The sequence below is a fragment of the Marmota flaviventris genome, chromosome 4 (assembly GCF_047511675.1).
Source record: "Marmota flaviventris isolate mMarFla1 chromosome 4, mMarFla1.hap1, whole genome shotgun sequence".
Classification (NCBI taxonomy): domain Eukaryota; kingdom Metazoa; phylum Chordata; class Mammalia; order Rodentia; family Sciuridae; genus Marmota; species Marmota flaviventris.
Window position 1 is genome coordinate 5698472 of NC_092501.1, and position 25645 is coordinate 5724116.

The following is a 25645-nucleotide window of genomic DNA, read 5'->3' on the forward strand; positions in this document are numbered from 1 at the left end:
CCACAGCCCCACAGAGCTAGTGCAGCCTCTCGCACTTGCACTGGGTTCCCATGCCCACGCGCAGCCGTCTCTTGTGTGCCGGGAGCTCTCTCTATGCCTTGAATGTGTCTCTTATCTTCTCCAGGGCTGAGGACACTCTTTGTGTCAGTAGGCAGTGTGTACTTTTTCGTTTCAGTCCTGGCCAGAAAAAGTAGGAATTCTGAAAAGCTGCAATTATCCCTCCTGGTTCCTTTGTACCAAGCTGTGTAAATAATTTATTTGGATTTAAGGGCCTAGAGACGGAAAAGCACATTGAGCCTCTTGGTAACCAGGCAAATTCTGCGTTCAGAACTTGAATGCAGCGGCAAAGAAAAATGTTTCTTTGAAATCAGAGAAGACAGAGTGACCCAAGGGCTCAGGCGTGAGGTGAGGCTGGAGTTGGTCAGATCGCAGCCTGAGAAGGTTTTTGTGGCATGTAAAGATCACCTGCGAGGTTTCTGCGTCCACGTCGGTCACTTTCGCCACGGGATCTCGGAAGCGCAGCTGTGGAGGGGAAATGCAGAGATGCCCCAGCAGGCACTTCCCAAACCCCTCCTGCTGCACTCAATACCTGGATGAAACAAAGAAAATTGTGTTTGCCAGGCCAGCTCACTGAAGTCACAAGATTCCGAGTGTCATGCTGCATTCCGGGACGCCTAGCACCTCTCCTCGGGAGGGGCTCGCTGCTGGCCATGCGGGAACAGCTGCTGATCAGACTTTTCAAATAAAGACGTTTAGTACAGAGTTGAAAAACCATGTGATGGTCATGGATTTTGTGAAGAGTAACTGGTTTCCCTCCCAGAGAAGAGCCAAAGTTTGTATCATCCACTTGTGTCAAGGCCTGAAGACGGCAGAGCAGCCAGCCAGCAGATATGAGGTACGGCCAGACTGGGTGGGGAGCTGTCTGCGCACCAAGAGATGCAGCTGCTGTGTGTCCTCTGACAGTGCAGGTGTTGATCTGGTCTAATACGTTAATCTCATATGTTGTAGTCTTTCCCAGGGGATATGGAGAAGAATTTTTTATCTTTTAATTTATTCCAGTTTTTGCAACTTGGTGGTGGTTTGGGGGGGTGCATATTAGATGAATGTACCTTACACATGGCAATCATCTGCATTTACAAACATTTAATAGCTCTCCAAAGGCTTCTGCAGTGGGTCATAGTATCCACATTTAGAAACTGCCGGGCACTCTGTGAGCTAGGAATTCTTAGCTCTGTAAGCTCTGTCTTAAAAACAAATTCCTATTTGTTTCCTGATTTGTTATTTGGGAGAATCTGTATGGCTTGCTTGATCCAGTTAAAATGAGATGAGTCTGGGATAGACTTCTATTTTTTGAGGGTGAGCTCTCATTTCCAAGCATAGAAACTCTGTTGTAAAAAGGAGAACTTTGGAGACTTAAAACGTCCAAGTGAAATAGACACATTACTCTAAAATATATTTGTATTCTGCAACTGGTATCAGCCACAAGCAGTTATCTTCAGAAAATAAACACACATGAAATCTGATCAGCTCTTTATTGTACATGGAATAAATTATGAATGACATTGTAATTGACTCCTAGGTAGCTCAGTTGCCCATCTCTTTTGATAAATGCAACATGCAAATTGCTAATGCTTTATGAAAAGCTAACCTTTCTGCATATTGATGCTGTTATTAGGAGAGCCTTCTCATGAATGCTGGCAAATACTTCAGATCTTTTGTTACCCATGCTTGGCAGAAAGGAGCCAGCTCAATGTGGAAGGAACAGGTTTAGCAGGGTTCATGGCAGGCTTCTTCCAGCCCCAGCTCCGGGAGTCTGAATTTCCATGTTCACAACAGAGATGGAAAGGCCACAGAAATAATGGTGTTAATTAAATTCAGTAATAGTTGTTCATTACTTCATTGCCCAATCAACCAGAGCAAAAGGTGTGCAATTAGAATATAATTGAAAGAAACCAGAGATGTTATTATTCACAAGTAATTAATCAGATGGGGACAGAATTTTATCTTTCTATAATTTTTACTGAGGTTATTTTTCAGCCCTCCAGAGAGGAAAAAACTTGTCGAATCATCGTTTCGTGCATTTTACAACAGTGTTCATGGCTCTACTTTAAACCTGTCTTGCATTCCCATTTTTTTTCATGCATAAACTTCATCTATTTTCTCAATATCACAGCCACACTGAAGGTGATGATGTGCACCTCGAAAGGAGGTCGTAAAATACTGGAATACACTGATTGTCACGGCTACATTTTTTTCTGTGGCTTAATCCTTCACAGCCCACAGTGGAGCCACCAGTGTGAGATGAGTCCAGGCCCCTCCCCCACAACAGACCCAACCACTGGCTGCTTTCACCGTCTATGGTGTGAGAGGTGGTCCCTGGGGGTCTGCTTCCGGGCTCTGGGACAGGCCCATATGAAAACCATCAGGTAGGATCTGTGCCTCTGAATTTGGAGCTTTGCTCAACTTTTAGTAGCAAACATTTCAGAATTTAAATTATTCCATATTCTTTGAAGTAGTCTTCTTATTCCCACTGGGGCATGTCAACAGCATTTAGATTGAGGAAACCAGGAAGAAGCAAACCTCCTGGCTCAATTTCCCAAGCTGAACAGATGAGTGAGCCCAATTAACAGCCTCTGGGTGCTGCCCTTGGACTCGGCCCAGTGACTCCTCTTCCATCAGCTCAGAGGCCCTTCCTCAACCTGCCCTGGGCTTCACCACGCAGTATCCAGTGGGGTGAGGAATGAGCAGGTTCACTGGGATAAACTTGTTTCTTTAATCTAATTGGTTTCCCAGTAAAAGTCCCAGTAAAAGTGACTTGGGGGAGACTTGTTCCTGTGAAAACCTCACAGATTTCAAATTTTCCCCGTGAGAATCTGCAGATTTGCTTGAGTTGAGAGCAAGGTCTATAGATAGGTTTTTCTAAAACCACAGCCTGATGTGAATGCCTGGAGAATCCTCCTCTCACTTGGGACTGGCAGAGTAACTGCGGCCCTGGGACGCTCCCCCACCACCCTCTTCCTTCCTTCCACTGCCTGCCGCAGGAGCCAGGAGAAAAGTTGCTTGCTAGGAGGTAGCTAGGGCGGGAAGCAGACAAGATGCTAGGGGGTCTTGTGCTCATATTTGCGAAGCCCAGCTCTCAGCGACTCTAAAATGCCCCCAACTAACCAGAACATGGTGTGCTAAGGGCAGTTCTCCCTCTGCATCTGAATTTCAGACATCAACAAAGCCATAACTGGGTCACGGATTAGGCCCAGCAGTTGAGCTCTGCCTGCTGTCCCCAGGGCAAGCGTGGGCATGTTCCAAGGCTCCCTGGGAAGCAGAGCACGGGCGTTTTCACCAGCTTGAGGAGGGAGCCACAGAGAGTTCGTGATATGCTTGTGTCCCCAGAACGGGTGAGCGGCTCTGAGCTGACTGCAGAGACGCTGTGACCGTAGGCACAGGCTGGGGCTTGCAAGCCAAGGCCATCTGTCTTCTGATAGGCGATGGCCTGTAACATGCTTTATCTTGAGGTGAACCAGGGAAAGCTTTTGTACTTGGAGGTCATGATTTGGCCATGCCTCTCCAAGGTCGAGCTCTGCTCATTCCATGGTCTCTGTCATTGAAATACCTGTTTCTACTGAGGGATCTTCCTCCTGACTCAGGTTGTCTTGCCTTGCTCTTTTGCAGACCAGGCAGTTTTAAAATTGGATTTGATACGTGGTGGCTTCTGCTTGGTTGTATCTTGATTTAGCTGTATTCCTGTGAATGGTGTTGAACGTTGTTCTGGCTGGAGGTCAAGCTCTTGGCAACAGCTCGGTCCTGCTGAGGTCCAAAGCAGGTACTGACTCAGAGCAGTGGTCAGACTGCTGGATGATTCTGTGCCCCACCATGGGGATATTTGTTAATGTCTGGAAGCAGTTGGGGTTGGGATACCTTGGGGGGAGATGCCCCTGGCTCCAGCAGTAGAGACCAGAGATGCTGTTGACACCCTGCCAAGGCGCAGGGCAGCTCCCTCCCTCCAGCCGAGGATTATCCATGGTGTTGAGGCTCAGCCTAAGTTAGCTCTGCTATTAAGACGAGACCCTTCTGAGGAGTCTACCTGATGCCCCAAGAGTGGTCAGTCTGCACTTGGGCTGGTGGGGACGTGAACTCTTTTGAGCTCTGTGTGGGGTCCAATTATCTGACCTACCGCTTTCTAGTAGCTTTTATTCTTTGTTTCTTCCTGACTTCAGGTAGTTCTCTCTCAAGCAGGTGCAGGTCAGCATTTATCCAAAGACCCCCGAGGTCCCTGTCGACTGCTGGTCATCTTTCCTTACAGTTCCTTGCTCTTCACAAAGCATGGTTACCTGGCTCCTGTCTCTGCCACCCCTGCTCAGAGAGGCCCCTGGGTCTCTGGAGCTTCCCTCCCAGAGCGTGGAAACTGCCTCCAGGTGGGGACCGTTGTTGGGCCCCCCCCACTCATTTCCCCTCTCAGGGGTCACGGTCCTGTGCAGCTTGTTGGCCAGTGTCCAGGAACCCTGTGGCCCAGCTCCTGCCTGGCTACTCCATCTTGCAAATAGATGTCTGCCCGGTGACTCTGATGTTCTCCCAGGGCTGGGACACTCCGCTCCGGCTTTGATGATGGCCTGTGAGTGGCTGGGAGCAGGTTTGGGTTTTGTGACATGAGAGTGCTCGAGTTTTAAGTGTTTGGGCTTCAAGGTAACTTGATTCAGGGAATGAAGAAAGAGGAGGAAAACCAAACATTGCCTTTCTCCTGCCAGTTATCGAAAGGTACAAAACAATTTTACCTATTTTCCAACCAAGCTGAAGAGCTTCAGCCAAATCAGAGTTCCCCGAGTCTCACTTTTCTTCCTGAAGTCCTGGTCTTCAAGGGATGTTGCTGGGGTGAGCTGGTGACCGGTCTGCACTGAAGACCTGGCCCCCTGGAAAGAGCAGGGCTGGGGGAAACCTGTGTCACAATGAGTGTCTCCATGAGTCTCTGCCCCATCCTGGGCCTTGCCTTCTGTCTGCAAGTGCTTAATGCTCTTTCTAGAAGCCTCCACAGCCCAACCTCCCTTGGCAATGGCCGGTAGCTTGGACTGGCGATTTCTGGTAGCCTCTATCCAATGGCAGGAGGGGAAGTTCTAGAGGTGAAAGGGGATAAAGTAATAACCTGTGAGTCCCCATGCTACAGCTGTCTCTCAGTTGTCTGCTGTCAGAGGTTGATGTCCTGAAAGGTGGGAGAGGTCAGGTCTGGAATTAGGAGCACAGGGGGTGATGCTCATGTTGAAGCCTCCAACCTCATGCCCTGATCTGTGGTAGATGAAGTGTGCCTCGACCCAGGGTGTTTGCAGCCAAGGCTTGTGAGATCCATCTGACATCGTTTTGGTGGATTTGCACGGGGTCATTGGGCACTGGTGGGGATGGCATGGCCACTTTTCAGGAAGATCAAGATTGAAGGAGAGTGTGCTGGACTGAGACCCTCTGGGGTCCTGATGAGTGAATGACTTAGCGGTTTCCATGTCCTCTCTGAGCTTAGTTTCACTCATGTTCATGAGAACGATGGTGACATCTACCTTACAGGGTTGTTCAGGGATTACAGAGATAGTCGGTCTGAAGGAGTAAGCCAGAACGAAGGCAGCATCCATCCCATCATCATGACCCCCTGAGCTCCAACCCTGCCACAGAGCCATGGCATGGAGATGCACCTGGGCCTGGGCAAGCTGTGGCGCGTGCCTTATGGGTGCCTGTGAGCAGCCCCACAGCCCCTGGGCCTTCATCCCCACACTCCAGGAGGCAGGTGATCGGGGCTGCTAGCAGCCTGGCCTGGGGTCATCCCCATGTGTTAAGGAATCCAGAGGTGAGTTACCTCAGAGGTGAGGGTGAGTTGGCCCTGAGTTCAATGCACAGTGTCCTCTGAGAGCCCTCCCTGTGGTCAGCTGCCAATTCTGCCACCGACAGGAGATTCTTGCAGAGACAAGTTCATACCTCTCTGATTCCTGCACAATGAAGCCAGAACAAAGCCCAGGGCATGAACAGGCGTTTCTGATGCAAGTTGGTCCCCTCTCTGATCTTCTACAAGGGGATTTACGAGGGGTTTTGCCACCTAGGGAGGGTTGAATGACCCTCACACCTCAGTATATTCTAGATCACTGAGGAGAACTTTCTAAAAATGCAGACCCTTGGGCTCTGGGAGCATCAGGGTCCTGAAAGCTAAGTGTCTTGTCTTGTTTGTGGTGCTGGGGATGGATCTCGGGGTCTTGCACATGCTGGGCAAGCACTTTACCACTGAGCTATAGCCTCACCCTAAAAATCTGTTTTTAATTTGAAACCCAGTTTCATGCCGGTCCTAAACCCTTATCTGATGCTCCAGACCAAATGTTTGCAAGTCCATAAGCCCAGAGGGGAGTGAGAAAGAAGCTGGTGTGAATTGCCGCTGGTGTGTGAAGGGGTTGGGGGTGGGGGCAGGTGCACGTGGGAGCGGAGGGCCAGAGGCCAGGACCAGGGTGTGCAAGGATCACTGGGGGGGAGAGGGAACAAAGGAGGCTGGTGTTGGCTGGTCCCTGAAGGGCCACATTGATCCTCTCCACAGCTGCGTGAGACTCACCAGCCCTATTTTTTTTTTTTTAATGCTGATAGCAAATGATTTTTAATGTTACTTTTAATTTTTTTTCCTGGTTGTATACAAAGTATATTCACACCAATTGGTGTCTTCATACAGGTACTTTGGATAATGATGTCCATCACATTCTACCATCATTTCTAACGCCCTGCCCCCTCCCTTCCCCTCCCACCTCTCTGTCCTATCCAGAGTTCATCTAATCCTCCCATGCTCCCCCTCCCCACCCCACTATGAATCAGCCTCCTTATATCAGAGAAAACATTCGGCATTTGTTTTTTTGAGATTAGCTAACTTCATTTAGCATTATCTTCTCCAACTCCATCCATTTACCTGCAAATGCCATGATGTTATTCTCTTTTGTTGCTGAGTAATATTCCCTTGTGTGTATATGCCACATTTTTTTTTTATCCATTCGTCTACTGAAGAGCATCTAGGTTGGTTCCACAGTTTAGCTATTGTGAATTGTGCTGCTATAAATATTGAAGTAGCTGTGTCCCTGTGGTATGCTGATTTTAAGTCCTTTGGATATAGACCAAGGAGTGGGATAGCTGGGTCAAATGGTGGTTTCACTCCCAGTTTTCCAAGGAATCTCCATACTGCTTTCCATATTGACTGCCGCGATTTGCAGTCCCACCAGCAATGTATGAGTGTGCCTTTCCCCTCATCCTCACCAATGCTTATTGTTTATCTTCATAATGGCTGCCATTCTGACTGCAGTGAGATGAAATCTTAGAGTAGTTTTGATTTGCATTTCTCTAATTGCTAGAGATGGTGAATGTATTTTTATATATTTGTTGATTGATTGTATATCATATTCTGAGAAGTGTCTGTTAGGGATAATAGGACATAACGTAAAGATTGTCTATGCTAAGCCCCAGGCCAACATCATTCTAAATGGAGAAAAATTGAAAGCATTCCCTCTAAAAACTGGAACAAGACAAGGATGGCCTTTTCACCACTTCTATTTAACATAGTTCTTGAAACACTGGCCAGAGCAATTAGACAGACAAAAAAAAATATTAAAGGGATATGCATAGGAAAAGAAAAACACAAATTAGCACTATTTGCTGACAATATGATTCTATACCCAGAAGACCCAAAAAAATTCCACCAAAAAACTTCTAGAACTAGAAAATGAATTCAGCAAAGTAGCAGGATTTTAAATCAACACCCATAAATCAAAGGCATTTCTGTATATCAGTGACAAATTCTCTGAAAGAGAAATGAGGAAAACTACCCCATTTATAATAGCTTAAAAAAAACCCAAACAAACAAAAAACTTGGAAATCAACTTAATGAAAGAGGTGAAAGATCTATGCAATGAAAACTACAGAACCCTAAAGAAAGAAATCAAAGAAGACCTCAGAAGATGGGCAGAATTAATATTGTCAAAATGACCATACTACCAAAAGCAGTATATAGATTTAATGCAATTCCAATCAAAATCCCAATGGCATTCCTCATAGAAATCGAAAAAGCAGTCATGAAATTCATCTGGAAAAATAAGACGCCCAGAATAGCTAAAGCAATCAATCCTTAGCAGGAAGAGTGAAGCAGGTGGCATCACTACGCCAGACCTTAAACTATACTACAGAGCCACAGTAACAAAAACAGCATGGCATTGGCACCAACATAGACTGGTAGACCAACTGCACAGAATAGAGGACACAGAGACCAACCTAGCCCTATTTTTACAGAGAGAAAATTTTATGATTTTCTCCGAGCAATGAGGCAGGCTGCTCAGTGACAATGTCAGGAGTGGCAGAGGAGGGATCGGGCCTCGCTGCTTCTACTCTGAGTCTGTGCCGTGTGCCTGTGCTGGGGGAGGAGGGAGAAGGAGAAAATCCTGCTGTGTAGACAAGGGACCCGGCCACGCCAGGATCAAGAAGCGAACGCACCAGATGTGGCCCTTCCCTGGCTTTGCCACTGAGTGCCTCCTCCAGCACGGGGCCCACCACTCTGCTCCTGCAGTGCCATGTTCTGTGCTTTCCCTGAAGAGAAGTGGAATTAAAGAGGGAACTCCTGTTGAAAGTTACATATCAAATCTCACTTTGTTCCAGGGGCTGGGACACAGGGCTTGCAGGCGCAGCTCCTAGCCCTGGTGATCCTCTGGCGGGTGCAGCCAGTATCTCCATGGAGCTGTGGAAGAGGGCTCAGCAAGAAGGGTGCTTGGGCACATCCTTCGCATAAGATTGGAAGGGTCCCTGCTCCACAGGAAGAGTGTAAAATGGGGAATGGCCCCAGCAGGGGACGACACATCAGGCAGGAAGAATGGCAACTTCTCGGTGGTGGCACAGGACAGCAGAGCCCCATAGAACTCTATGTAGTCTCTGAACCGAGGAGATAGGGATGCTACTGGAATTTGAGGGCACAGTTCCTGAGCGGAGGAAGCCAGGCATAGCGAGATTGCTTCCCATTTCCTTGAGTCCAGCTGAAATTGAGCCTGTGTATTGTGAATGAGAGAGACGCTGCAAGACTAGACCCAGAAGAGCTCACCAGCAAGGAATAGCTCCCAGGGGCTGTTGCGTGAACCGTTCTCAGCACCTTTTTAGGGTCATGGATCATCTAAGTCACCCACCATTAGGACCACACGGAATTCAGGGGCAAGTTAGGAGAGTCTCTAGTGGATCCTGCTTGGAAGTGACTGAACTAGCCCCAGAGAAAAAGCCCCTCCAGGCTCATCCCTTAGCAATTTAAAAATCAGCTGTTGAAACAACCAAGCCATTCCTCCTGTAGTTTAACTGGTTAGCAAAACAAAGTACAATACTCTTTATAAGACTATGCCAAAATTCAGTGACCAATATATAAAATCCCACAATGCCTGGCACCCAGTGAAAAATTACTAGACATTTAAAGAGTCCAGAAAATATGACTCAAGGAATCCAGAAAATATGATTGTAAGTAGAAGCAGATTCATTAGTTACAGAAATGATAAAATTATAAAGCAAGAACCTTTTAAAAGCTATTATCAATATACATTTTTTCCTTTAAATTTCAGGGTTTAAAGGGAGATTTCACCATAATGGAGAGAGAAATAGATAATATGTATACTGAGAAAACCAAATAGAAGGTCTATAGGAGGAAAAAAGGACATTATTTAAAATTTACTTTTTTATTCATTTATTTTTACTGGATTGGAGTGATAGCAGATGAGAATGAGCAGAAAGGGATATAGAAAACAGCTTGGGTGGCATATGGACCAATATTAAGAGGTTAGATTCATACATGATTAGAGTCTTAGAGTGGAAGCGGGTGGGGAGAAGAGGGAGATAATGGCTTAAATCTTTCCAAAATGAGTGGAATATATGTAAAAGCATTGCTCATCAGTCACATGCATCCCCAGGTGACATGCACAGGGCTGGCACTCTGGAGCTCCAGCCTGGAGGCTTGTTGCCTATGGCCTCCCTGCACTGTTCAGCCGAGGCAGCTTCTTATCTCTGGGCAGATGTCAGTATGGTGCAGGATCACAGATGGCTTCAGGTCTGACTGGCCACAGAGGAACCACAAGTGGAAAACCCAATATGTGTTTGTTTTCTTTTGCTGCATAACAACGGATCACATGCTTAGCAGAGAAAATCTACAGCCATTTATTATTTTGCAGTGTTGTAGGTCAGAAGTCCTGGTGTGGGTCTGATGGCTTTTCGGCTAAGAGGAATTCTCTCTCGGCTGAATCAAGTGCTGGCCAAGGCTCAGCTCTCACATGAGGCTCAGGGTCCTCTTCCAAGATGGCTGGTCACTGGAGGAATTCAGTTTCTTGTTGTGGCAATGATGGGTCTTTTTCCTGCTGTCAGAGACCACTCTTGCTAGAGGCTACCCTCAGGTCCCTGCCCCGTGGCTCCAGCCACGGGTCATGTATGCCATGTTCTTTTGTCTGGTTAAGGTCATCTGAAGACTTTCTGCTGCTTTGAATCCCTCTTCCTTCTGTAAAAGGCTCTCCTGATTAGGTCAGCCCACCTGATATCATTTCCTTTTGAATGAATCAGTGTCAACTGATTAGCAACCTTAATTATGTCTGCAAAACTCTGCCACCAGTGAAAGCCCATTATATTCACAGCTTCTGTGCACACTCAGGGAAGGGCACATACACCAAAGCTGGGACTCCTGGGAATCGTCTGCATTCTCTGCTTACCAAGTGTTTCCCTAATTTGTGCATCTGTGGAGAAAAGGAACGAACAGGAGGCGGTAGGATTGAAGGTGCCTGTGTTGGGTCCTCTAAGAGCTCTTGGGAAAGGTGCTGTTGAGCTGCTTTATCTCACCATGTGCTCCTGGCACCAGGTTGGCTTGCAGTAGACATTTGGGGTGTGTTATGAATGAAGGATTAAAAAAATACATGGTGTCTCAGTTGGGAACATGAAGCCAGGTGCGTGGTGGCTGATGACATTGTGATGGGGGAGATCTTCCTTTGATTCGGGGCTCTTTAGGGTCCCTGCAGAGGTGCTCATTTTCAGGACTGATGGATGGGTGGATGGACAGATACCATCTCTAGCTTGCCCAAGCAAAGCCACAAATTGGAGGTCACTTGTTTTATCATTCTTTTCATTAATCAAATTCTAAGTAGTGAAATAATTTCCTTTCCTCTTTGTGAGTCTAATTTATATCCCCTCTCCATCCAAAAAGGACTTTGAGGCAGCTCCAAAAAATGAGTATCTTGGGGAAAAGCCAGGATTTAGAAATAATATATCAGAGAAGCAAATAGGTTTGAAAGCAAATCAGGGAAATAATTTTTCAAAGTAGACAGCAAATTGTTCACCCTTTTGTAGCTAAAGCAAGAAGCCACTCCCTGCCCAGCAGGCTCTAGCGGGGCCAGCACACAGGCACCCAGGGGATTTGTCTGCACCAGGACCCAGATGCCTTGGATTCAGCCCCGTATTTACCGAAAGTTAAGAAAATCATTGTTTTAGCTGCAAATGTGCTTGACTCCTGGCTGATGAGTCTGGATATGGCTGGCTTCTGGGCGCTGGCCCTGTTTGTCACCTAGCCTTGCTCTGCAGTTCCTGAGAGGCAGCCTGATAGGCTGGCTCAGGTGTGGGAGGGGACTGGGTCTTGGAGATGGACATGGACATGCAAAGAGGGTCCCAGGAGAGCCTGGGCATGCGGTGTGCTGAAGTCCACACTGTTGGTTGTGAGGAAGGAAGGTTTGTGAGCTCCCCATGTGGGCTTGTCGCTGAGCCAGGTGTACAGGAACAAAATACAAAGGCTCTCCGTGAAAAAGGTCCCCCATGACGTCCACTTATCCACATTTGTTGACCAAATTAGTGGGGCCTATTGCAAAATAAAAATGTGGGTCTCCTTGTTCAAAGAAAAATTCAGGAAAACTGTCTCTAAAGGTATTAAAATATAAATCTTTCTCATTCTACATATTCTTTCTTTCTCTTGATTTTTTTCATGGTGTTTTAAATTTTCTACTTAATGGTGATCTCGGTAGAGAAAAATTAGAGTTTTGTATTACTACTGCGTTCTACTGTTCATCTTTATATGGTGCAATGCTGATTTTTAACACAAATAAAGAAGCATTTAGCTCATATGTGGAATTGCCAAAGTGACATAATTTGTGTTTTTTAGCTCATTGAGCATATGTGTATTTCATTCTTAAGGCATAATAAGCACTGCAAACTCCAGCTCACCTGCTTTATTTCCTTCCTGGATCTAACCACGTCTGGTGGCACTGTCTGCTTTGGGCTTGCCGAGGAGCGGCAGCTCTGGCTGCAGGGTCACCCCTTCCTGCCCTCTTACCACTTCATCACAGTGGAAGGCTGACCCCAGGAGGTGACAGGGGTAAGAAGGGCAAGATAGGGTTGCTGGGCCACTGGTACTTCCCAGCTCCTGCCTCCTTTCTGTGTTGAAGTTGGGCCTGTGTCCAGGAAGGCCAGGCCTGGGGCGGCCACTATCCCTGAGTATTCTTCTTGGATTCCACCTGATCACGCCCCATTCCCTGTGGATCTTGCCTGACTCCCAGCCTTGGTGGGCTCACCTGGTCTCAATGATTGAAAGACACCTGATGTCCAGGGGCAGCAAGGAAATCAGTGAGCACACAGGTGGCATGTGTTCCCTCTGTGGTCCTACTGCACTTCAAGTTCAAAGGCAAAGTGATTAAATATTCAAGATGGCACTGCCAAAGGTGTAAGCCCACAGCAGAAAAAAACAGTAAGTTAGACTTCATCCAGATTAAAGAGAAGCATGTGTCAAAGGATACCATCAGCAGGAAGTACTAACCTACCTACAACACGAGGGACCTGAGGACACTCTGCAGGGTCAAAGACCCTGACATAAAGACAGATGTTATTGAACTCTAACCACATGAGGCACCCAGAATGGTCAATTTCACAGACAGAAAGAAGGGAGGCTATATGTTGTGGGAGGGGGTGGGGGCTACTATTGAATGGGTACAGAGGTTCCATTCAGGAAGATGAGGAGTTCTGCAGGTGGACAGCGGTGTGATCACAGAGCACTGTGAATGCACATCATTATACACCGAAATGGTTAACATGGTGAATTTTTTGTTATGCATATTTTACCACAATAAAAAACCATTCAAGATGGGGACATTAATCGAAGTACATGGGCCACCTGTGCAAATACACAAGTTCCACACCATGAAGCTGGCCCTGCCCTTGCTTGTGCTTAAAGAACACAATTCTAAGTGCGTGAGACCGTCTCTGTGTGGGCTCTTGCACCAGATGGCGAGATCCCTGAGATCCCTGAGGGCAGTTCCTGGGTCTTATTTCTTGTACTATGGGCTTGTTGAAGTGCAACTCTAAGCTAAATCGGTATTTTAAAAAGTCATCCTTATTAAGGTAAAATTTACATTCATAAATATTCATACATTTAAAAGGAGCAACTCATTTTCTTCTGGCAGGTGCAGATGTGGCATAACCAGTACCAAATCGCCATCTAGGACATTTTCACCAACCTCAGAGTTTCCCTTGCACCCTGTACCCTGGGAACCCTCCCAGCCTAGCCCCTGGCACCTGCTGACCCACCTGCTGCTGCCAGAATCTTGACTGTTCTGGAATGTCCCATGATGGAAAATCCGCAGTGAGCAGTGTTTTGTGCTGTGATAGGTTTCTCTTACGAGTATGAACATCTCAATTAAATCCGTAATGTTCTCTTGAGGCAGAGAAGGGCTGACAGCTTGGTCCCTGGTGCAGGTATAGCTGTATCTGCCAGTTTTAACTTGGTGACTTTCTGCGAATTTTGCCTTCTCCAATGTCAGTAGCTTCTATATCAAATGGAGCCACAAGGTACCTTCCTCAAGTGCTGCTGTGGGCACAGATAAAGGTTGCCTGTGGAAAGTGCTTAGTGTGCGTGCTTAGCCTCTTATGCTTAGCTGTTGATCACAGACAGCTGCTATTCTTATGCATAATAATACCAAGGATACTCTTCCTTGCCCTGAAGACGAGACTGGAGTAGACCCTTCCTCCTAGAGTTGCCATGGAGATCGCACGATGCTTATGAAGCATTTAGCACTCTGTGGTGCAGCGGTGACAGAGCCATTGAGGACCAGATCAGGTTATCCTGCAATTAGCAGAAGTCAGCGGCTCCCCTAGGTCTGAGAAGATGTGACAGTCAGGTATAGAGGGCACCTTTTAGGTTGCTGTCAGTCTGGTTGAGAAAAAAAAAAAGAGTCACAAAATGCAGCCACCAGTATGAATTATATATATATCGTGTAGAATCTTAAGTCTTTTGCCCTGGGCCAGGGACGAGCTGCGTGGGAGTCGGTGAGCCAAGGGACCAGGAGCACCTTCATCCTTCTTGGTGATGTTTTTCTTTCTGTTTGCATTGCTTTGAAAGAAGAAAAACAACCTTCGAGTTAAAGTTGTAGAGTTGAGTGAGCTATTGAATTCTCCGAACTTGCTGAGGGGTTCCAAAGTCAAGGGGACTTTAGCATATTGAGTCTAAGTAGCTCACACTGTGCAGGACTCTGATGGAGGGAAAGTGGGAGGCCATGGTGAACAATCACCAGGGAAAGATTCCACGTGGTCCAGGGAACAGACTCAGTTTCTGGACATTTTGCAAATGGTAGGAAACATGACAGAACATGCTGGAAGGAACACTTAAGAAGTCAGGGGACACCTACCTCTCTGATATACACCCACCTCTCTGATATACACCTACCTCTCTGATATACACCCACCTCTCTGATATACACCCACCTCTCTGATATACACCTACCTCTCTGATATACACCCACCTCTCTGATATACACCCACCTCTCTGATATACACCTGCCTCTCTGATATACACCCGCCTCTCTGATATACACCCACCTCTCTGATATACCCCTACCTCTCTGATATACACCTACCTCTCTGATACACCCCTACCTCTCTGATACACCCCTACCTCTCTGATATACACCTACCTCTCTGATATACACCTACCTCTCTGATATACACCTACCTCTCTGATATACACCCACCTCTCTGATATACCCCTACCTCTCTGATATACGCCTACCTCTCTGATATACGCCTACCTCTCTGATATACCCCTACCTCTCTGATATACCCCTACCTCTCTGATATACACCCACCTCTCTGATATACCCCTACCTCTCTGATATACGCCTACCTCTCTGATATACAGACCAGTTGGGTAATTTTGGCTTTGTAACTGGATAACTAACATGCCCACCTTTGGGAGTCTCGGTCCCCTCCCCACGCCTGAGGCTTGCATAGACCCTCCAGCCAAGTGCCTCATTCTTGTGGCCTCCTTTGTACCTGCAGCGAGACGGGGTGCTGCGGTCCTGGGGTTACCCTGGGGGAAACTGAAGAGAGAACTCGCGGTGGACCTCTCAAGAGAAGGAATGATGGGAGTAATATCGCCTCTTCACAGGTGGATTTGTTCCAATCAGAACCCCAGCAGATACTCACTACCCTTGAAAACAAGAGTGAAGGAGAACAAGGAGAGTCGGAAAGACTGAACTGTGGCATCCTCATTCAGATCCTAACAAGGGAACAATCCCACCGTTTGCAATCAGATAAGGGACATTATCTCAGTAATAAAAAGCAATTGAGAATCTAAATGAAAAATCTAATGCTTTTCATGCTGATTTATTTTAGATTAGAAAAAGTTAAACCAGATGTAAACACGAAGAGCTGAAGCATGAAGAGGGAGTCATGGTGGAGAGATAAATCTCCGTTTTGAGTTATTAGAGGTGCAGGGTTGCATTAACCTGAAAATACACTGTCTGACATTAATTATCGTTGCAGAAGAGAGTTCAGAAGATTGAAAACAAATGCATAGCACTGGCAAAGATCAGTCATGCATCCATCCAGATTGGTGTTGGAAGGTGTGCACCATTCCCAAAAGAGTCTGTACTAACAGCCGTCCAACGTGGACCCATCTACCCACGAGCTGTCTGCCCCCTTGTGGAACCTCCTGCATCCCCAGGAGAAGGCATCTGGGTGCTGAAAAGAGATAGCCTTGTTTTCATTGGATTCCAACAATGCAGATCATTGTTCTCAAGAGAAGACCCAGCCCCAAATCCACCCTTGGTCTTTGGCTCCCTGGATTACAAGTAGATTTCCCTGTGAACAGTGCATGCGTCCAGAGAGCAGATTTGCAGGGGTTGGTGGTCTTGGCTGCAGAGCTCTGTGTAGCCCTAGAAACTCCCAGCTATTTTCTCTCCTCTCTTCTTTCCTGGGTGTATGAAGTTTCAGTCCCTGATTTGCTGCCCAGTGACCTAAGGAACCCAGGAAACTTCTCGAACTTGACCGGGCAAATGCATACACTTGCACACTCAGACACACATGCACACACACTCACACTAGTTTGGGAAGGAAGGCCCAAGTACTGCAGTGTGAGGGGTAAAGTGGTAGAATTTTAATCAAGATGCGGCTTCTGTGGCTCTGGATTTAGCAGATCTGTGCCTCAGAGCAAATGACTAGTGTCCCTATCTGTAACATTCGGGGACACCCGTGTTTTGGGGCTCTGTCAGGACTGACTGAGGGAGCATGGGGAAAAATCTAAGGCCTGGGTCTGGTGACAAGTCTTCATCAAATGCCCATCACACTGATCTGCAATCCTGCATGCTAGACTCTGTAGACTGAACAGGATTCAACCGTAGCCCTTTAGATTTTACCAAGATGAGTCTGTGCAATATCTCCAGTGGGATTTGAGGTGGCACCTGTAATTAAGCTCACTGATGTTTTTGCAATAAAATTTATGAATATTCACACTAAATGGAATAAGTTAATATTATAAATAGCCTCGGGTTAGCTCAGTTAAGGTTCTGCTGTCAGATTAATTTGCTACAAACACAGGGAGAAAAATTCTTGGATTTCAGAGTCCTGTGCGTTTTAGAATTGCAGATAAAGAGCTGTGGATCCAGAGTGAAGCATCCTGAAGAGAGGGCCAGAAACCATAGAGCAGCTGAACCAGAACGTGAATGTTCTTTGGAGCCCAGTTGCTCTGGCAGGTTCTGGGAGATGAAGTTAGAGAATGTGGAAGCTGCCCCCGTGAGCACTGAGTCTCACACGCAGTTCCCCGTTACAGTACCTGAGACGCTCCGTCCAAGAGATGTCATTGTTGTCCTAGCAGCCACCAAGTCTGACCCCAGAACTCCTGTGGAGTGGCACTAGGAGGAAATGCCCTGCTCGGTGAGGGGCAGGTGGTGCAGTGGGAGAGGCCAAGAGGGCGGTGTACAAGACAGAGCCATTGTCTTCTTGTTCCTGGACACATGCATCTTTTACCCTCTCTGGGCCCTAGTTTGGTTTTTTACAATAATTAAAAAAAAAAAAAAAATAGAAGAACTCTGTGTCCAGGCCGCTTCTCCTGGACTTTGGAGAATCAAAACTTACTAAGGGGCTTTGCCACTAAGAGTGTCCTGCGCTACTAAAGCGCCTCAGATCTTTGTAAGGGGCTTGGTCCTAGTTGGGGTTTTCTGTCCCAAGGCGGGAGCCTCGTGCCCGGGTTCCAGTCTGGGCTCCTTTTCTTGCTCACTGGGTGTGTGTGGCCATGGACCTGGTGCCTAGCTTTTCTGCCCCTCAACCTCCCAACTGTACTTGGAGCTGCAGTTTTTTGCCCCCCTCAGAGTGTGCAGAGGATGCCTGAGGTGGTTCCTGCAAGCCCTGAGGGCTCCTCCTGTGACCTCCTGTTGAACAGGCCCTAGGCCACTAGCAGCTGAAAAGAGGCTTTATCTTTTCCCCATTGTGTGGCTTTGGTAGATTACTGTTCTTTCACTAAGTGACATGCCATGCTTCAGAGATGTAATGCTGACAGGCTTGAAAGGAGTGAGTTAGAAGTCACTTGGTCACTCAGGAAGTGGCCTGGGGTGATCAGGAGCTCCCTTTGTGCTGTGCACTGTAGCAGCTGGAGCACTACCTGGTTTGTGGGAGCCAGTATTCCTGCTTGTAGAAAGAGTGACACACAAACTCCAGGCATTGCAGGCCAGGGGCGGGTGTCCACCCTGTACCCCTCCCTCCTTCCCTCTGCCCCTCCCTTCCCTTCCTCCTTCTTTCCTTCCTCCTTTTTCTGCAAGCATTCACTGAGTCTGTCCATCATAGCTGCTGGGCTGGGCACCTGAGATGGACTTCAACCCTAGGATTGCCAACGTCCCCAGCTCTGTTAACCAGTCCCAGAGAAAGAACTTGGAGGACATTTTCTTACTCCCTCCTTACTGGTGGCAGGCTGGGGTACAGTGGAGGACCATGCATCCCTCCAAATAGGGGAGTACACAGGATAGATCACATGCCCACTGCAAGGTGGAGGTCTTCCGATGCTTTATGAGTATGTTCTCTTCCTTTAGAACCAAGGTCACTCTGTTTATGTCCTCACCAGAGATTGGAGTGAAGTTCTTCACAGCATGAAGAGAATGGGGGAAAATCTTTACCACCAGCACCTCAGATAGAGCAGTGATCTCCAGGATATATAGAAAACTCAAAAACCTTAACACCAAAATCATCATCATCATCATCATCATCATCCTCCAATCAATAAATGGCCATAGAACCGAATAGATACTTCACAGAATATGATCAGTCAACAAATATTTGAAAAAATGTTCAACACCTCTAGCAATTAGAGAAGTGCAAATTAAAACTACACTGAGATTTCATCTCACTCTAATCAGAATGGCAATTATCAAAAATACAGTAACAGTAAATGTTGGCAAGGATGTGGGGGAAAAGTATACATTGCTGGTGGGACTGCAAATTGGTGCAACCACTTTGGAAAGCCCTATGGAGTTTCCTCAGAAAACCTGGAGTGGAACCACCATTTGACCCAGCTATCCCACTCCTCAGCATATACCCAAAGGACTTACAATCAGCGTACTACAGTGACACAGCCACATCAACGTTAATAGCAGCTCAATTCACAATAGCTAAGCTATGGAGCCAACCCACGGTTGCTGTCAGTAGAAGCCGTCCATTGGAGCTAGCAGCCGAGTGGCCACTGGGAGCAGAGCAAGAGGAGCCTCAGGGTTGGGGCTCAGGGTGGCTCATTTCAGACCCTGGCAAGCCGAGGACTGAGCGGGGGTGGGCAGAGACTGAGGACCACCCCCAGGCTGCCTTGGCAACTTAGCAAGACCCGTCTCAAAATAAAATGCAAGAAGCAGAGCTGGGAAAGAGCTGGACATGGGTGGAAGTGTTGGACCCTGGGTGGTACAGAGCTCCAGAAGCCAGGGTGGTGGGCTCCAGGGGGCTCTGGGCATGATGTTCCCTACGTAAGAGGCTTTGCTTTTATTTATTCATGTATTTATTTACTCATTCATTCCTTAATTTTTTTCCAACAAATATTTACCAAGGGCTCCACATGTGTCCCGCCCTATATCAGGAGCTGGGAGTCCTTGGCGAGGACAGTGTAACTGCTTCTGCTCCAACAGGGGTTCTAGTGGGGCGGGGAAGTGGGCCTCGGCTGCAGATTCACATCACTGTACTTACAATCCGAGGCACGTTCTCTGAAGGAAAAAGAATGTCACCATGAAAAAGCTTGTAAATAAGAACCTGCCCTGGTTCTGAATGTGGTGTCAGGAGAGACTCACATGGTCAGGTCATGGGAGCCGAGACCCAGAGGAGGACCAGGGAAACAGGTTGCACAACGTAATGACATGTGCAAAGGCCCTGTAGTGGGTAAGCGTGTGTACAGTCAAGGTGAGGGGAAGTTCACACATGGCGTGTGGCCAGGAGACAGGTGCCCAGTCATCCATAAGATTAGCAGGGACAGACACCAGGTCCCTCCTGAAACTATCGTAAGGATGGTGAAGAGTTGTGCTCTTCAGCATGAAGGGATGACAAAGAGCCACCAGCAGAAAGCAAGTTTTCCCACAGAGCTGGGGTTGAACTGTGCCCTGAATCACCCGTCACTGTTAACTTCAGAGATCCAGAGCCTGAAGCGTCAGAAGATGGTTCTCAGCTTTGGAGAAGCCAGGCATTTGCAGAAGGCCACGGGCCCTCGTCAATTCGCATCCACTGGGAGCTCTGGGGCCACAGGGAGAGAGAGAGAGCACCTGTCTGCAGTCCCAACCAGCCCCCTCCAGTGTTCCCTGCCCACAGTGGGACTGCGGCTCTTGATCAGAGGTTGCAGAGCACATGGGGAGTAAGCGAGTGGAAATTAATTCTGGGAAGGCCCATCCCAGGTCAGTTAACTGCTGGATTTGATGCAGCTACAGGAGAAGTGTGCACGGCAGCCTTCCTCAGAAGAGCCCATAAGAGCAGCCAGGAGGAGCACAGCAGGAGCTCCCCGGCCGCTTCCCCTGCCCCTTCCGCCTCCCACGACTGCAGACCTCCCTGATGCGTTCCGTCCAAGCAGTGGGGCCGGGACTCTCTTCTGCTGTCAAAATTGGGGCTCATGTTGTATGCCAGCTGCTCTCCAATGCCATGACGCTCTTTTTTCCTCCCTGAAAAATTCTTCGTGTCTTCTTCCTGCGGCCTGTCTATGCCAAATCTGAGAAGGACGCTGGATGTATGACGGTTACGTGAGTGCTGGCAGGTCCGGCCAGCTAGCCAAGGGGGGACCCCGAGACCTAACAGTAATGACAACAGTATTTGGAACGGGGCTGAAGGCTCGGTGCTCTGGGTCTGCCTGGCCAGCTCCGCGTCCCAGCTTCATCTCAGCCCAGCTGGGTGACCTTGGCCTGTTGGTCGGCCGAAGCCTAGCTGTCTGGGCTGTCACAGCAGGGCTCATGAGAGCAGGTCTGTCTAACAGCCATGAGAGCTCAGCGAGGTGCTGCACACAGAGCACTGAGCCCAGCCGCCAGCACAGTGCAGTCCCAGCACCGTCAGCGCTTCTCTGCTGCTGAGAGCAGGAGGCTGAGGCCTGGGACAGGGCGCTGGGAGTGGCAGGAATAGCGAACCCCCCGAGCTCAGCCCAGCCCCTTCCACATCCCGCACATTCGTGTCTGTCCCCATGGGGTCAGGGGGCCAACCTTCTCTCTGGGACAGAAGAGCTGTATGGCTAGAGCTCCCCCCATCCCTGCCATCCCAGAAGAGATTGCCCAGGAGCCGGGTGGAGGGGCCAAGAAGGAGAAGTGAGCTTACCTCGCCTGGGGGCCAAGAAGGGAACCTGGGCTCAGGACTGAGCTGGGCTGGGGATGCCCTGCCAATCGCGCCCAGTTGCTGTGCACCTTGTCAGCCATGTTCCCTGGGGTGAGGTCGTAGGGTGCTCTGAGGGGCCAGAGGCACAGGGTGTGGGAGGGCCACGGGGCCGGAGAGGCTCTAGAGCTCCATTGCCACTCGGATTGGAGCCCAGAGACTCACAGCAAGCACAACAGATTTGCAGAATAAATCTTTGCCTTTCAGCAGAGAGAATCAGCCGATCACAAGTGTAGATAGCAGAATACTTTTGTGTAAATCAATCTTATTTTCATTGGGCCTTACAGGCTAATTCCTGAAATTTAATTGCTTGTGGTTAATTGATTTATCAATATTTATTGAACATTCGGTTTTAGCTCAACACCCATTCAGCCCTGGGATGGGCGAGACCAGAAACATTAGATGTGTTTTTTTTTGATCTGCTAACAAAATCCACGGCAGAATCAATGCTGGCTGATTACAGCTTTTCTCCTTTCCTCCCTCCCTCCTGGAAACCACCAGATACTTATCTTTTATTCATTGACAGAGTTAACTCAGGAGAAAGTGGAAATACGTATTCATTACATGTTCTTTCTTGGGGGAAAGGAGAGAGTCTATGGGTGTTCCTGTTTTGTTTTTTTAATAATGTATATTATTGATGATAATATATCTGGCAAATAAAAATATTAAACTGGGGTTGGTCTCTATTTATTTTCCAGATCCACAGCCGGGTTTTCTCATCCCCTAAAGATCAATCTTCCCGGGAAAGAGGTGAAAGTCTTCTGAACGCAGGTAAAGAGCTGGGCTCTTGTCCTCTTCTCTCTCTATTTTTATTAATAATGAAATGTACTTTGGAGCCTGGGTCCTTTCCAAACATGAGATGATAGCTCAGTGGCACCACAAGGTTTGAAATGTTTTACCTTTCCACCCTGGCTGTAGACCAGCGTCCACAGGGAAGCAGACGATGGGTGAGGACTGTCAGTTCCTCGGGCGGTACCTGGGACACTCCTGACAGGGGCGCGGGGGTCAGGTGGGCCCAGGCAGGCTCCTCCTGGAGCCGGCAGTTCCAGGGGTGAGTGTGGGGTGAGTGTGGCTTCTCCCAGCACAGTGGACTTTTTTGTAGTTGGGGCATGGTGGCTGTGCGTTCATAAATCAGTTTTTATGAAGCTTCAATTCATAGCTGTTAAATTGTAAAAACACTAGGTGAGATGGTTACGGTTCATAACTTTTATTAAGTTTGTTAACATAAATTATGTGAAAACAAGCTCCCTCCGTCCCCTTTTTATTAGAAGTCACATGGATTCGGGTCAAATGTTCTGATGGTACTGTGGACTACTGGATTAATAGAATGTTCAAAAAACTGCAAAAATCAATTCTAAAAGAATGTTTTAATGTGGCTAATTTTAGTTTTTATCCTCATTTTGATTCTTGCATGTGGCAGATGAGTTGTAGATGAAAAATAACTATGTATGTTTGGATATATATATATATATATATATATATATATATATATATACACACACACACATATACATATACATATTGTATGTGTGTGTACATATACATTTGTATGCACACACACATTTACGTTTATATCTTTTCATTACCTGCCACCACCTGCCTATATCAAAGATGTTGGGAAACTGAATTTCTTTCCATAACTGGCATAGTCAACTGAAGACAAAAATATTTGAAAGAAACTTTCCTATTTAATCCTCCCTGGAAGCCCCAAGTGTGGTTTGTAGCTTAGTCTTTTATGGTGGCAGGTATTTAGTGTGGACCCTTTGAAATCCTAGTCCCCCACTGTCTGTGGCAGGAGTGTGGCTGCACTGGGCTGCTTCCCTGGCACAGCAAAAGCAGCCCTGGAAGCCTGTCTGGCTCTGCACCCTGCAGGGAGCCTGGGGACCAGGAGAGAGTGATGAGTTTTCCTAGAACAATCAAGGGGGCTGCAAGAGCAATCAGACCTGGTGACTGAGATGAGGCCACGTTGCTCCTCTTTATCTCAGGACTGGGCCACATCAAATTGGCCTTGGGCACCTGCACAGTGGGTGCTGCTCCAGGGGAGATCAGCAAGTTAATCACTCAGGAGCCAAGTCCGTGCTGTTCCAGGCTAGGGTTAGTGACCCAGAGTACAGGAAGTGTGCCCAAGCAACCCTGGGTGGGGAGGGAGAAAAGTTTCCTGGCATTAAAAAAAAACCTGCCAGTGTTGTCCAGTGGAAAGCTGTCCTGAACCCCGGGTGTTCCTGGGCAAGGCAAGGAGCCCTACTGCATGGCACCATGCTTTCCCTGGGGTGGACTTTCCAAGGAGCCCTCTTGTGCCCAGGGCATCGTCCTCTAGGGTTGTTTCTCCTATTAGAAGTTGCTCTGGCACTTGTTAAGAGACAAGACAGATTTTATTCGTGTTGTTACAGCAGGGAAGAGACACTTGCATAGGGAGCTGCGCTCAACTCTTGATACAGTAAAGGCGGCTGGCATGTGTAGCTACAGGGCAGGGGAGGCACCCAGTGGATGGACATTACTAAGAAGATCTTGCTAGCTAAGGTGCGGGGCTTAACAAGGCTGGGGGAATGCTCCCTAAGCCGAGTTGGCAGGAGTCTGGATAGAACTGGGCTCAATGGAACTCTTCGCTGTTACTGGACTCAGCAATCTAAGGCAAGGCCCAGCAAAGAAGAGGGCCCAGAGGAGCAGGACTGAAGCAGAGATGGAGGAGTCCTGCCTCACCTCTTCTAGAGCATGGGTCAGAGCAGCCTCCTGCGCCTCTGTGCCTGTGGTGGCCCAGCTTTCTCCCCATAAAAGCACAAGGACTTTGCATTAGGAATCTGGTCTGCCATCTCAGTCTGTTTCTGGCTGCACCAGGACACCACATCCTGGCACATTACAAACAATGGGGTTCATTTGGTGCCGTTCTGGAGCTGGGGACATCCACAGTGGAGGAGCTGCCCATGGTGAGAGCCTTCTTGTGCCTCATAACCTGGTAGAAGCCATCACGTGGTGAGACGGCACAAGGTGGGGAGAGAGAGGGAGAGAGGCCAAACTCCAAAGAGTTTTTGTTAGGAACCCACTCCTGCCATAACTGTCTCACCCCTGCGGGGGCAGCACTGATCCTCTCACGAGGGTGGAGCCTGGTGAACTGACACCTCTTGGGGGTTCCGCCTCTCCATGCGGCTCAGAGGCAGTCCACTTTCTGCACAGCCCTGGAGGGGCACAAACCAAGGCATTCCGCTCCCACGCTTGTGAAAAGGCACAGGACGAGGTCTGGCTCAGCCTTCTTGGGACTTGGGGAAACCCAGGAGCAGAGTTTAGGTCAAATCCTGGGTGTCAAGGACCAGAAACCCATTATCACAGACAAAAGGGAAGTTGTCAGGAAACCAGTAAATGTTGAGGGAGGAAGATCCGCTGGATGCAGACGTGGAGGAACCAGAACCTCAGCAGCAAGAGCATGGACCTTCATCTCGAGCTGCTTCACCCTGACATTGTCACCTCTGGTCAGGAGACAAGGCCAATAGTGGGCGCGTGGCTTCCGTGGACCCAGCATGTGGATGACTGCCTGGGAGGGCAGCTCCCCCACAAGGGCACCAAGGGCCAGGCCCTTGTCCCCGAAGGAGTGAGTAGGCTGAGGGTGTCTCAAGGTCAGCGGGCGCTGCAGCGGTCATTCCTGCAGCTACGTTGCCATGCTGATGTTTGAAACCCTCCTCCTCCTCTTGAATGGGCTGATATGTGCGTGGCAAGCCCCAGGGTGGAAGGCGAACTGTTTTAAGGAAGCCCCCCGGGCTGCTCATGCAGCTGGTGGTGTTAGGAAGCTTTCAGTGGGTGGGAGCCCAAGTAAATTAGTGGTGTTATTTATTTCCCATCTGTATTTACTGAGTAGGCTAAGAGGGACCATTAACTATTTTAAGGTGTTGGAATGCATGACCTGATTCAAGCAGGGGTCCAGCCAGGACAGGGACTGTGGTGGACAGTCAGAGCCCCAGGAAGTGACCTAATTACCTACCAGCTGTTGGGATAAGGGACAAGTTAAAAATGTTCAATGATGGGGCAGGGAATGCAGGATGTAGGGGTGATGGGGTAAAGGGGGGTGTTAGTGGGTGGTCTGGAATGTGTGGGGTTCAGCTGCTTCCTGTGAGAGGGCAATGGCCCCTGCTCCAGATGTGCAGGAGGTGGTTGGGTCTGGTGAAGAGGCTGGGAGACAGGTAGGTTTGGAGGTCTGGATATGATGGTCATGTACAGGTGGGTGCTTTGAGGAACCACAGGTCAGCTGAGGTGACCACAAGAGAGGACACACGAGCTGGGAAGAGGGTGAGGCTCAAAACCTGAAGGGGCCCACATGCGTGGCGTGGGAGAAAGAGTCTTGTCCTGGGAACCACTGACCTGGCCTGGCCTTGGTTGTCACATCGAGGTATCTTCAGTGCCACTGTGGACTTCACCGTTGGTCAGGTTTTCTTTAGGACTGTTCTTCCACTTCTCGTCCCTCAGTTTTCCCGGACACAGAGAGGGCTCAGGATTCTTGGTCTCCGTGGGGCAGTAGGCTCTGTTGGAGGGGCTGCAGCAGTGG

At 48.4% G+C, this 25645-nt stretch overlaps 1 protein-coding gene across 2 annotated transcripts in view; it reads left to right on the forward strand.

Moving 5' to 3' along the window:
* The first annotated feature begins 655 nt into the window (after window positions 1-655).
* C4H10orf90 (chromosome 4 C10orf90 homolog) overlaps window positions 656-25645 on the forward strand; it is a 183930-nt gene continuing 158940 nt past the window's right edge. For both annotated transcript variants that reach the window (XM_027930287.2, XM_027930288.2), the window contains exons 1-2: window positions 656-895; window positions 21813-21885. In XM_027930287.2, the coding sequence (XP_027786088.2) occupies window positions 656-895; window positions 21813-21885 (313 nt within the window). The remainder of the gene's footprint in view (window positions 896-21812; window positions 21886-25645) is intronic.